We start from the raw sequence: 13490 nt of genomic DNA, 5'->3' as shown, positions 1-13490 counted from the left end.
CTCCTGGCTGCCGGCCACGCAGGTGAGTCCCTCCCGTCCCGCCCGCTCCCCTCCTCTCACGGGGGCAGGAGCGGCTCCGGCCGCGGGTGAATCGCCGTTCAGAGCGTGGATGGGGATTTCTTTTTGGTTCTTTTCAGTAGCGGAATGGATTAATTATTTTTTTTTAAAATGTTCTCTATTCTCTTGTGATTTCTTGAAAACTTGATGTGTGGTAGAAGGGATGTCAGGCCTCCGTTGGCCTGTGTGAGATAACTCAACCCTTCTGAGGAGGTTTATTGTTGTCAGGAGACGGAGACAAATTCCTGTGCTTTTCTTAGTAACTATTGCCTGTAGTAGCCCAAAGGCTGGTGTGAATGCATGCTCACTCTCTGCAGCCTTCCTGATAAACATTAAACTTCAGGGCATTGTCTACATAAGTTTAAAAAGTTAGCTTAGTGAGATGAGAATACCGGTGTAGCTATATAAGACACTAACCAGAGCATTTGGTTTCATCCTAGCCAACCCTTGCTGCTCAAACCCCTGCCAGAACAGAGGAGTATGCATGACAACAGGATTTGATCAGTATGAATGTGACTGTACAAGGACAGGGTTTTATGGGGAAAACTGCACAACACGTAAGTATCTGAAGTCTTTTTTCATGGAAATGAAATTTGAAAATTCAATTCCAGGATTGCAGGTTATTTTCAATAGCTAGTTTACAATAATCTTTCCATTGATGCTCACAGCGGAATTCTTCACGTGGCTGAGGCTAACATTGAAACCTTCGCCAAATACCGTCCACTACATCCTCACCCACTTCAAAGGAGCCTGGAGTATTATCAACAACATTCCCTTCTTACGAGATGCTATTATGAGATATGTATTAACGTGTAAGTATGAGTTCTCTCTTCTAGTCCTCTTAACTGGCAGAAGTTACTTGTAGGACTCCAGAATATTGCACTTGATTGGTCCATATATAAAGCTAGCACCCTAAATTGCGCTCAGGTAAAAACATTCTAACCAAAACTTAAGATTTCTGCATGATGGATGCAGACTTGTACAAAACGTATTTTGAAACAGAAATGCATTTTGCTCTAATATCTAATAGGCTCCAGGATTTTGCTAGCATGAACTTAGCACCAAATTGCTCATGTTAATAGTTGGATCCAGCTGATAATCCAGGACCCAGTCCTGTTATTCAGTGACTGTAATTCCATTTAACATCAGTAGCTACTATGTGTGGAATTTGTCAGTGGAGCTACTGCCAAAATATATAGAAGAGATCTGGCTTTGTGATTTACTTTTTGAGACTAAAATGTACAGTTTTAAAAAGTTGAATACTTTTTTCTTTTTCAGCAAGATCACACTTGATTGACAGCCCACCAACTTACAACAGTGATTATAGTTACAAAAGCTGGGAAGCTTATTCCAATCTTTCCTATTACACAAGAAGCCTTCCACCGGTAGGACTTGACTGTCCAACACCAATGGGTGTTAAAGGTAAGGAATAAACCACATGTAGTGTTCACTTCTAGGAATTTCTACTTACTCTCTTAGACAAGCAAGTCTCACAGTATTTTCTATAACATTTTTTCAGTGTAGTTGACCCTAAGAATAGCCGTGATTTTTGGATACACTGTGTGAAGTCCTGAAAGAGAACTATTCTGGCTCTCATTATTGAGTTACATGCTAAAAACAGGGAATGTAGAAATTTCTAATAAAATCAAGACAGTGAGCATAGAAAAGCAGATAATTCCTCTTATTTGTATGCTGCTGTCCTTCAATAATATGTTGAAAGTCTTAAGCCTTTTTGTTAGAATCAAAATCAAATGTTGCATAAACATAGTTGTCTTGAATATCTCACTGTTTCTTTCTCTCGCAGGTAAGAAAGAGCTCCCAGATTCAAAGCTGATTGTGGAGAAGTTTTTGCTAAGGAAAAAATTTATTCCTGACCCACAAGGCACAAATGTGATGTTCACATTCTTTGCCCAACACTTCACTCATCAGTTCTTTAAGACGGACAACAAGAAAGGACCTGGCTTCACCAGAGCTCTCGGCCATGGGGTACGATCATAGCTCTGTAACTTAGTTCTGAGGAGCTACTAAGCAGCTGGAAGGGTATCTTGTGGGTTGTCAGGGTACACAAACACTGCTGCACATACTGTGCAACACTTGTTTGCCACAAACTGATGGGCTTACCCCTTCTGTAACTTCTCCTTAGGCAAAATTCCAGCACTCGATAGCATCTCTTCCTGGGTCAGAACTGCTTGTGCAAAAGCATGTGGTTCTGTTTAAAATATCTGCACAGTGATCTCTCTGACCTTTTTTATTATTATTCCCAAGAATCTGCTTTCACCTAAAGCATGTTAGATCTAGTGAGTATCCAGAACTTCTCTGGACTCTTTCTGTCAGTTGCAAAGAGCTGTTATCCAGCAGTGTAAAGTATCTTGTGTGCTGCTAATTGAAGATACCTAATTTAAAAAGAACTTCGAAAGCAGGGTTTAGAACCTTTACAAAACAGGCAGCCTTTGGACAAAGAGTTCTTCAATGTAAGTGTAGTGTATATGTCTAAAACGAAGCTTTAAAATACGTGTGTATATACAAAGAGCTGTCTGCGTAATAGAAAGCTGCTGACACTTTAAACAGAGTCCTTTTAAACTGCCAGTCAATTTAACAGCTTGCTCTTATGCAGAGATGGCTCCAGTTGCCAGGAAATAATTTGGCTTCATCTTAAATATCAGTGCATGATACTTAAAAGGTAACAATAATATAATTAAAAGGCAAACATCTAAGGGATGAACTCCTGTTGGCATCCATAGAAGCGGGACGTATCCTAAAATAGCAAAAAATGCAGGTTGGCTTCATGTTCCAAATGCTTTTATTTTATAGGTTGACTTGAACCATATTTATGGAGAGACTCTGGAGAGACAACTTAAACTGAGACTTCTAAAGGATGGAAAGCTGAAATACCAGGTATGTCTTATCTCAATATTCCTGCCTTCTTATTGGATGACATCGACTTCTAAAGCTCGCGTTCTGTGCATGGTGTAGTTGATCTAAAGCGTGAGCTTAAAGTCAGTACTAACAAAGTCAACATGGCTTAACTCTTAAGCATCATAGCTTACAACTCTCTTGTTTTTGTTCTTTCTCCCTCTCCTTGGCAGATAATTGATGGAGAAATGTATCCCCCAACGGTGAAGGACACTCAAGCAGAGATGATCTACCCTCCTCATGTACCTGAACACTTGCAGTTTTCTGTTGGGCAGGAGGTATTCGGTTTGGTCCCAGGCTTGATGATGTACGCTACAATATGGCTGAGGGAACACAACCGAGTCTGTGACATCCTGAAACAAGAGCATCCAGAGTGGGATGATGAGCAGCTCTTCCAGACTACTAGACTCATATTGATAGGTGAGTGTCACTTCTACTACATGCAACTCTAACATTTCTCTTGAGTGTGACACTTCTACCAATTATCTCCTGCAGCTGCAGTAGGTGTAGTAAGAGGGAAAGCTATTACTTAAATTAATGTGCGAGGGCGTACATCTGAACCTTCCTGATCTATTTTATTGAGATACAGCTTCCTCCCAGCTACGTTAAAGACAGAACTGAAGAAAACTGAGCTAAGTGATACTTAATTCCCTTATCTGAGGGAAGCAGAACTGAAAGCAGTGAAAAGGCAGGAAGCTAAGGTTTGTTTCTTGGAGAGAAAGCATGTGAGGCTAGATGACCTCAGACTCGCAGGTCTTGTGGGGTTTTTTGTGGGTTTTTTTCCCCCCTGGGGTTGGGTCAGTTCAGGAAGTTATGTAAAATGTAATTCTACATACTTCTCTTGTCTAATTGATCAGTGGTATTTCGTCTTATGTAAACAGTACGATAAGCTTGAAAAGACCTTGCCCAAACTGACTGAAGCAGTAAACCAAGACGATTGTATTAAGCAGAAGCTGAGAGTTGCTTTCAGATACCAGCCTTCTTCATTATCCCCTCCCTCTATCCTAGAGAGTGTTGTATAACTGACACAAGGTGAATACTGATGTGGGCTGTTCTGTGGAACATACTAGGAAGTGTATCTTGGGGGAAGAAGCAAGCAATAGAAAACACTTCTCTACCACAGCCAAAAACCCTTGGGATCTTAAGTACTGTTCCACCCCTTAGTCACATAAAATATATGAACTGTTTTCTAGATGAGATTACAGAATATTGAAGTATTTGTTATTCTGATCACTGTAGTGTTTGCTTTTTTAAGAACAGTTTGGAAATGGTATTTTCTCTCAGAGCAGCGTAACTACCTAAAGTTTCTCAGGGAACCAGTATCAATGTTCTCTTTTGTTTCATTGACCAACAGGAGAGACAATCAAGATAGTTATTGAGGACTACGTCCAACACTTGAGTGGCTACCACTTCAAACTCAAGTTCGATCCTGAGCTGCTGTTCAACCAGCGATTTCAATACCAGAACCGAATTGCGGCTGAATTCAATACTCTCTACCACTGGCACCCACTTCTGCCTGACACTTTCCAGATACATGACCAGGAGTACACTTTCCAGCAGTTCCTCTACAACAACTCTATAATGCTGGAACATGGCCTTTCCCATATGGTGAAGTCTTTTTCCAAGCAAAGTGCTGGCAGGGTAGGTACTTTCTCAAGTTGCTAGTGAACCAACAGAGGCCTAAACTAGGGGTGGGACGAGGGGGTAGAATATAGCTGTCCGAAACTAATCGTCTACTGTAAAGGCACAACTCCCTTCTGACTCTTACCGGGAGATCTTATTACTTTTCATCTTTATTGACTAGGTTGCTGGTGGGAAAAATGTCCCTGCTGCAGTACAGAAAGTAGCGAAGGCTTCAATTGACCAAAGCAGACAAATGAGATACCAGTCCTTGAATGAGTACAGGAAACGCTTCATGTTGAAACCATTCAGATCATTTGAAGAACTTACAGGTAACTGTTCTCATCCTTTCTAACAAACAAGGGCCCTTTTTCTTAAAATGGTTGACAGAGTCCTGCAATGCTATTGCTGGACTTGAACAGGATAGCCTTGCAATTCCAATAGGATTTTTCCACTTACAGTTTTTACTCATTGATAATTACAGGAGAAAAAGAAATGGCGGCTGAACTGGAAGAGCTTTATGGAGACATTGATGCGATGGAGCTGTACCCAGGCCTTCTTGTAGAAAAGCCACGACCAGGTGCCATCTTTGGTGAAACAATGGTGGAAATTGGAGCACCGTTCTCTCTGAAAGGACTGATGGGAAATGCTATCTGTTCCCCAGAGTACTGGAAGCCTAGCACCTTCGGTGGAAAAGTGGGCTTTGAAATAATCAATACTGCCTCCTTACAGAAGCTCATCTGCAACAATGTGAAAGGCTGCCCCTTCACTGCTTTCCACACCTTAAATCCTGAACCCACAGAGGCGACTATTAATGTTAGTACCTCAAAAACAGCAATGGAAGATATCAACCCCACACTACTACTGAAAGAGCGATCTGCTGAGTTGTAAAAATCCATCTATTTATTTATTTAACTATATAATTTATTCTATTTATGGCTTAAAGTGTTTAAAAACAAAGAAAACTTGAGCATCTTCATTGTGGGGGTTGCCCTAGATTCCTTACTCAGGTAAGGCTTCCATTTGCAAAAGGGATTTTCTCTGTTAGAGGTCTATAGTGGTGAATCCCTTGTTTAAAGTCTTCTGTAACAGAACTATGTATTCCAAAGTGGACAAAGGTTCCAAGTTTTTTTTTTTAATGTTACTTTAATACTTGACAAAGGGTGTTGGTGGTTTGGTTTTTTGTCTTTTCACTTGATAGGTCACATAACACTACAACAGCAAGTTACTGCTTCAGCAACTTCTTAAACTTGAAAACAGGCCATTGAACTAAAAGTACAAGAAAAATTTGACTTAATGAAAACTGCAAGAAAAGATGCTGAATTCAGTATGAGCACTCTGAGATTAACAAAAAAATGCGTATACTTGAGACTCATTTATATAAAGTCAGAAAATGCATTGCGTTTATTGTTGATACTACCTCTCCCTCATTGCAAATAAGGCACTTTGTATAGTAACTTATGTGTTTGTTTTTATGTGTAAATCTATTTCTTGTGGCATTATACTTTTTTAAATTTAATTATTTAAAGAAAATGGAACTTCTCTTGGATCCTACTTGTTTTTGAAGCATATGTCACAGGAGTATTATTTGTGTAAGAGGATGGTGATAAGGTACTGAGCTTGGAAGTAACTGACTCTCAGGCTGCAATACAAGGCTGCTTGTACTTTGATACAGATGTTTTATTGTGCAAGTTTAGGGAGGTCTTAAACTTAGTCCAAAGTATTGGTATTCTTTTCGTAGCTGTAGTTCTCTGGTCTAAATATAATTTTGATCTCTGTCTCTTTAAGGACAAATGGACAGTGTAGCTTTAGGTAAGGATGTGACAGTAGTATAGCTTTGTGTACCCAAACAGATTTGGGGGATTTTTGGGGAGCAGTGAAAACTGAGAAGCTGCGTAAACATACACGGCAGAGAAATGAATACAGAATAGATCTAGCAAAACTTCAAGGCACCAAAGCTTAAAGGTAGCTTATGTCTACGTACACAAGCCATACTCGTGACTTACAGTTCTATTTATTGGGGGGGAGGAGGGATAATGTTTTGTTTATAACTTATAAACAGAGGCATTTTAAGTAAGTGGCTTAAGCTTAATTAAAACTGGCTAGCTAGTACAAAATCTCCTAGATGTCTTTGTCCTGATCCAGCACTGAAATATCTAGTCTTATCTGGACACTTAAGAAGTTACACAGGATCTTGTATCAGCACTTCAAACTTTGCATATAAGGGTATCTTTTTTTAATTTCTAGAGAGGAAATGTAGAAGATGATCTTCCCATAAAAACAGCTGGGGAACTATAGGGGAAAAAGAAAAAGTCACTTCAGACTGGAATAGAGCAGCAACCTGGTATTCTGTGCCCCTGCCCAAAATTCCTTGACTACCTGTGGAAAAGGACTTGAGTTTTGTATTTCATCTGAATCTCTCAAACATTTGCAAAGGCTCGTGCATTGTAAGGACTATGGCAGTAGCATAGTTTGACTGTGACTTCTGTTTCTTTTGATTTGTTTAGAGACACTGATTGCCTTGTGCTGTGCAAGTTTGTAATTGTTAGCATGAATAGCTGAATCAAGATCTCCTGTGGCGATCAATACCGGTGACTGATTTGAGGTGGTCTTTGGTATGAGTGCTTTGGGAGAAAGAAGGGCATTGTTTTCCTTTTTCTATTTGAAGCATGAAGGAGGGAAAAACTTCACTAACCTTGTATTAAAAGATGGTCAGTACTGTATATGTTAAGAAGTGAAAACTGCTTGGACACTTGTTAACCATGTAATTGTCATTCAGACCCATCTTTGGAACACGCTTCTTGAGAGCACCCTTCTACCATTAACAAGGAAAAGTGCTTGGCTTAGAGTCAAAGGGAGACAAGTCTGGACAGATCTAGTTATTTTAGGGTAGGTAAAGAGGAGGAATGCCTCAGACCATGTCATTTGGCTTAAGTTATAAGCTGCTTCAGAAAGGAATCGTGTTCACTGCATTTTGTACTCTGCAGCCACATTTCAACAGTAGCTTATCTGTGGCCCAACCTGCTGGGTTTGGCTGGGTTCAAGTTGCTCACGATAGCTGTGTATGTTTGAGATTATTTATTTAAAATTCTGTGAATGGTTTTTCACTTTATTTTTGTAGTACAAGAATGTTTTTAAAATGCAATTGTTTATATAAATAAATTGAAAACATTACCTGTATGGGTTCCTTTGCTTGTGATTTTCTTCAGCAATATTTAGTATGAAACAATTCTTTCATCTTATTTGCCACTCTAAGATTAAATGGAGAATTCCAGGGAATTACGAACCCCTTAAATTCTCTCATATATCAAACCCAAGATGCCTGTAACTTAAATCATCCAAACATGGGGTTGGTTTTTGGTTTGATTTGGGGTTTTTTTCCCACTTTGGTCACCAGTTAAAAGGGATTTCACTGTGCCATCCCTCAAGAAGCCAGCTGCTCTTCCCCATAGTAAAGATGCCAGCAATGCTGTCTCTCAAGTACCCCGCTGCTTTAGAGGGAAAGTACAATCTTGGAGTTGCACACCACTGAGTTGGTGTAACCAACCTTCCTTCACTGCTCTTGCATACTAAGACTTTCCCAAGCAAGAGCAGTCTGTAGGTGTTTCTCTTCAAGCTTAGCATGCTCCAGACAGGGGAAACTGCTTTAACAGCCACTTCTTCATTGACCCCCTTCCCTCTGCACAAGGTTCCTGCTTTGTTCTCTTTATCGCGATTATTGACTAACTTAGCAAAGAGCAATGCAAGCTGGAAAGATAGGCAGTGGGGCTAGAACAGGAGCAGTGGTTGCACCTCTGAGACCACCCAGTCTCCTTCCTTGCCTTTCCATCTCTGATAAGAAATTAGGGGAAGCTATGAAGAAGACAACCAAGGGGACCATGGACCTTGTACTGCCTCACTCAACTCCTACTGCCTCCACCCAGCCACTGACAAAAGGTCACTTCAAGAGCCGTTCTGCGCTCAGCCTGCCACTCTCATCCCACTGTTGACTGGCTCCAATACTTTCCCCATCCCCATATTGGTGCCATGTCCTCTCACAGCCTCTTCCCAGTGACCAACCCCATAGCCACAGTCCTTCACCTAGACCCACCTTCCTTCCAACTCCCCCAAATCCTCTTTGGTCTGAGGCTCATCCCAGTGACCCACAGCTCTATATTCCCAATGACCCTCCAGCCTTGGGACTATGACAGTCCTTCTGCCTCTGCTCTGTAGCTCCTTTCCATCTCCACCTTATATTCCTATTGTACCCAGGTACCTAAACACCTCCAGCAACTCTCCTCAACTTAAAACTCGGTCCTTGTGACTTCCTTGACCATCCTCAGCCCCAAAAGTGCAACTTCCTGAGGACCCTTCCAAGAGCATCACTCCAGTCGCCCTCCTGGCCACACGTGGAGGCTGTGGGTGAGCAGAGGCACGTACAGACCATGTATGAGCAATGTGGGGGTTTTTTTGTTTAATAACCGCTCAACTCATTCACTCTACAAGTTAATTCATTTCTGACATGTTTCTCTTTTGAGGGGAAGTCGAGCGAGGGAGTGGGTGGAGACACGGCTGGTTGCTTCAGTGGGAGGAGGATGGGCTCGGCCGCTCCCGCCAGGACGGCGAGGCGCTGCGCAGGGAAGCGTGGCAGCAAGAAGGCAGCAGCGAGGTCATCCGCAAAGAAGGTGTTTCGGGTGACTGCTGGCCTAATTAGGGAAGGGCCAGTCCAGATGGATTCGGCACACGATGGATGATAGCTTGATTGTGGAGGAGCTCCTCCTTCCCTCTGAGCAGGGGCATGTCCTGATGATACAAAAGACAAGAATGTTCCTCAGAGGAAGCCTGCCCTCTGAAATACTTGCTCTCCAGCCTGGGTTGAGGTAACTGTCTCACCCAAGGCAATGCAGTAAAGGAGAGGGGCTCAGCATTTAAGTCATACCCTTGGAGGGAAGTCCATCAACGAGCAGGAGAGCTCCATGCTTTGAGAGCAGGTCACCGTACACCATCACCTTTACCAAGAGCTTTTGCCGTACGTCATTTGCTCACTTGCCCACTGCGTAAGAGGTCTTTACAGGCACTGAGTCGGAGCCCCGCGGGCATCTGACCAGGTTTATTGCTTCTGATACACTCGCTGGAGGTGCGCTGACCTTTACGCTGGAGCACTCGTGCTCCCAAGGCAGCCGCTTTACCCAGGTTTCAGGAGGCATTTCTATCACAAGCAGCTTCTGCTTGCTTGGCGAGAAAATACCCCTTTGGCTTTCAGCATGGATCTGGAAAAGTCAACAGGTAGTTTGACCAAGCTGCAGGAAGGAGAGTGGGAACCCAGGTAGAGAGGAACAGACACATCACTTGTTCCTGGCCTGTTCACAGCTACCGAAATAGGTGAACATCTCTGGAAAAGCTTATTGCAAAGACGTGTTGTTTCCTTTGGAAGACCAGAAAGGAAAAAAACCTGCAAGTTGTAAGAAAATATAGAGAGAGGACAGAAAGGAGCAGGCTGTAGCTATATACTCTAAATATGGAAAGGGGATGAATGGAGAGATCTTAACTTTTTTAATAAAAGGCCTGCAAAGAGCCATGCAAGGCAGAAATGCAGCAGCATCGCAAAGAAACATCACATGGAAAAAACTCCTTGGAAAGAGCCGAGTGCTCCTCTTCCTTTAATCCTGAGTTTCAGTTTGGAAATAACATTGTACTGAGAGGCAACTTGACTGGTTTCAAATTGTATTTATTTCCTCTGATACTTATTTTTTGAAATTAGTATAAAATGTCTTGTGATTCCTGTACTTACTTGCTCTGTAAATCCAGATATATTCATTAATATTGGCAAGAGAATGATCACAACCAAAAAAAAAAAAAAATCCCCAACCATTAGATCCCTCCTCTGCCATTCAAGGGCAAGACAAATGAGAAAGTAGATATCAAGGAAGTGAGAAGGGAAAAAGGGAGCACAAGAAATTCACAGATTTTCCTTTCTGGTATTTTCTTGGCTGAAAGTCATGAGACGGCACTGAAAAATCTCAGCAGTCCCTTACAACCACACTAAAGCTTGAGAAAGCGGACAGTCAGAGGTGGCCTGGGCAAGTTGGGAGCTGAGCATCATCTATAGAGAGAGGATATTAAAGCTTGGGAGATCTCACTAGTTTACCATCAAAAGAGGGCAGGGTACAAAGCACGCAAGGTTTGACTCATGCTGGTTGCTTGTCCTCAGTTCTGGGCAAGCTGAGCCTTTTTATCCAGCAAGTATTGTCCATCAGATACAAAGCAAAGCACAGAAACCCCAAATCTGGAGGAAGAAGGCAAATAATGTTCAAAGCATCTACTTTCAAACCAACCGACACTATAGCAGCTGAGGATCTAGTCCATTGTAGGGCACATCTACAGAAAGTTGAAAATACATTGCATCTTCTAACCAAATGTAATCCTAATATTCTTTTTTTCTGTTAATGAGTAGCTGTTACCAGAAGGGCGCTGGGAAAATACAGTGTGTCACATAACTAGGAGCATCCTACTTGCAAGCATCTCAGATCTTTACTTAATACAGTAGCAAAGTAGTAGTTCATGCTTCTGTCTCAGGATAAAACCAAAAATGCTCGCGAAAAATAAAGGAGGCTCTTGCGGGAAAAGCATTCTTGCTCTACACTTTATTTTTTCACGGTAACCAGGTGTAGCTCATTACTTCAGGCTTACACAGTGGTGGATATAGGTGTGTGCAAGCATCCTTGTTCAAACCTGCCCTGCTGACAGGTAATTTTAACACCCATTCATTTTCCGCAAAAGGACTGCATTTGTGGTAGACTTTTCTATGAGAGCACACGAAACCTTTTAAACACACATACTGAAATGGGCAAAAAAGTGAAAGCAAGGCCCATCACACTGAGCACCGTGGAGCAGCTGGGTGGCAGTTGGAGAAGGCATGTTCCCCAAATGGCATGTCATCTCATCTTGCTTTCCCCTATACCATGAAGATCTACCCAAAGAAAATATTTTCGTAAGCATTCATCAAGGAATCATTGTGCAAGTCATACTGACTTTAGCGTAACACCGTACCATGTGGCTACTAATAAGGATATTTCTGGATTTATGCTGGCAGGTCTTCAGAGACAGGAAGTGAGACCAAGACCCAAGAAGCAACACAGCTTTGGTGTAAAAACCCAGCTCTGCAAGACTGAAAAAGCGTCAATCATTCAGTATGATTTTAAGCCCTGAAAAGCTTCAGTGAACCATGACAGAGCCACAAAACATGGCTAAAAGCCGTGACACCAACTCTGGATACGCTCTCCAGCACCTTCAAAACTTTACTCTGAGAACTGACACAACTTGATATCCTCTCAGTTCTGGCTTTTGAGCCTGTTGCCTAGACAATATTAATTAATCCTGCCTAACAAATAATGGCAGAGTTGCTAAGTAGCAGTCATAGGTAATAATTAAAACAAAACTGCGTTGAGCTTGCTCAGCTGTGAAATACTAGTTCTTACATAAGGCTGGGATGTAACACGAGATGATCCAATCACATCTTAGAGAAGCTGTTAAAAAGGTATTATGTCCAATGAGGCGGGGAAGTAGACACCATTCCAAGCAAATCGGGGCTGAGATTTTTATAGCGTAGAGGGTTTCAGTGAAAGCAGAAAAAAAAAAAAAAAGCATTTCTAAATTAGAAACAGACTGAATTTTCTCCGTGTCCAATAAATTGGTAGAATTTGAGACAAATTCAGGACCTATTTCTGGCCCTGGAACAATAAAACCAGCTTCTTTTCATCATTTGCTAGGTGAAATGTTTCAGTGTTTGACATCAAAACTGACCCAGTCTTAGTGGTAAACAAAAGATTTCCCAACTTGACCAAGAAGTGGAAAGTCCTTTTACAGATGAAGAAATATATATAAAATCATCCCAAAAGCAAGCTGGCATTGCTGTATAGTGAATAAGCTTGGATGTTCTCAATAACCTTCGCTTTAAATGAGGTATGTTTTTTATTCAATTATAAAAGCTCTCCTACTCAGTAGATGGAGATGGATAAAACACTGTACTGAAGTTTCCATGCGTTCTTCCTTTCTTTTGAGGAAGATTTAAGGAGCATATGAACACCCCCATGAAGACCAAGTTAGTGTCTCTCATAACTACAAAACAAACATCAGAACATTTAATGAGAGATGAGACTTTGAAAAGCGACTCTGCTTTAGCGGAGCCTGGGGTTCTGTTTTCTGCAACTCTTTGGCCCTTCTGCAAGCATCTCTGAAGATCTTCTGATACTGAAGTCCAGGGCTCCCCCAGAGTGCCAGCAAGTGCTCTGTATCACTGAGTAAGTCGGTGTCAAATGTGTACGGTTTTTCAGTTAAAACATAACTTTAAATCAGATATAGAAAAAATAAGAACAGGCAATCATTTACCAGTAGTCAAGATCAATACTGTTCCACAGACCAATTTTTAAAAGCAACAGCAAAAATAAAACTATTTCTCATACGGAGGCTTTGTGAATAGGGAATTAAAATCCCCAAGGTTCCCAATTTTTTTAGGAAGTTGATTTCCTCTTTAAAGTCACTTCCTCGGTCACCCTTGGTTGCAAATATTTCTCATAACTCCCTTTAAACTTTCTATGCAAACAAGTGACTGTTTACCACTGTCTTCTTAAATATTTCCTTATTCAATAGTCAGGTCTACAATGACTTCAGTTATCACACCAAATTTGACTGGTGAAGCTACATGTGATTTGAATAACACTGTTCTACTGCAAACATCATTTGCAGTATGTTTATGTCTTTTCCTAGGAACAAGGGACAGCTATTTTAGTGGTACTTTCCAGTCTCTGTCTTCAATGGGATGCAATGGAAAGACAGGTACAAAGCCATTTTCCTATGTAATTTGTTAGGGAAGGGAAAAAATCTGCAGGCGTCATTCAACGTAAAAAAGCACCTTGGGATGC

The 13490-nt window shown here is 41.5% G+C and overlaps 1 protein-coding gene across 3 annotated transcripts; it reads left to right on the top strand.

Annotated features, from left to right (window-relative positions):
- The first annotated feature begins 6 nt into the window (after positions 1 to 6).
- PTGS2 (prostaglandin-endoperoxide synthase 2 (prostaglandin G/H synthase and cyclooxygenase)) lies at positions 7 to 5546 on the top strand. 3 transcript variants are annotated; one of them, XM_009702757.1, is made up of 10 exons: positions 7 to 22; positions 498 to 614; positions 726 to 869; positions 1336 to 1479; positions 1862 to 2043; positions 2869 to 2952; positions 3144 to 3390; positions 4325 to 4611; positions 4775 to 4922; positions 5075 to 5546. In XM_009702757.1, exons 2-10 carry the CDS (start codon positions 542 to 544, stop codon positions 5479 to 5481), a joined length of 1716 nt encoding a protein of 571 aa, XP_009701059.1. In that variant the 5' UTR covers positions 7 to 22; positions 498 to 541; the 3' UTR covers positions 5482 to 5546. The 3 variants fall into 3 exon arrangements, with proteins under 3 accessions (XP_009701059.1, XP_009701060.1, XP_009701061.1); XM_009702758.1 differs by lacking the exon at positions 7 to 22 and having other exon boundaries at positions 506 to 614; positions 4325 to 4501; positions 4776 to 4922; XM_009702759.1 differs by lacking the exons at positions 7 to 22; positions 1336 to 1479 and having other exon boundaries at positions 506 to 614.
- Positions 5547 to 13490: the final 7944 nt, after the last annotated feature.

The sequence above is a fragment of the Cariama cristata genome, unplaced genomic scaffold (assembly GCF_000690535.1).
Source record: "Cariama cristata isolate BGI_N322 unplaced genomic scaffold, ASM69053v1 Scaffold45926, whole genome shotgun sequence".
Taxonomy (NCBI): Eukaryota; Metazoa; Chordata; class Aves; order Cariamiformes; family Cariamidae; genus Cariama; species Cariama cristata.
Note: the sequence above shows the minus strand (reverse complement) of the source record. Positions and strands in the feature narration are given on the sequence as shown.

What these genes read in the sequence shown, in the direction of transcription:
- PTGS2 (XM_009702757.1), top strand. Translation starts at nt 542, where the DNA reads ATGACAACAGGATTTGATCAGTATGAATGTGACTGTACAAGGACAGGG. An exon ending in ATGGAAAGCTGAAATACCAG is followed by an intron (nt 2,953 to 3,143) that starts GTATGTCTTATC and finishes TCTCCTTGGCAG; the next exon opens with ATAATTGATGGAGAAATGTA. An exon ending in TACTAGACTCATATTGATAG is followed by an intron (nt 3,391 to 4,324) that starts GTGAGTGTCACT and finishes ATTGACCAACAG; the next exon opens with GAGAGACAATCAAGATAGTT.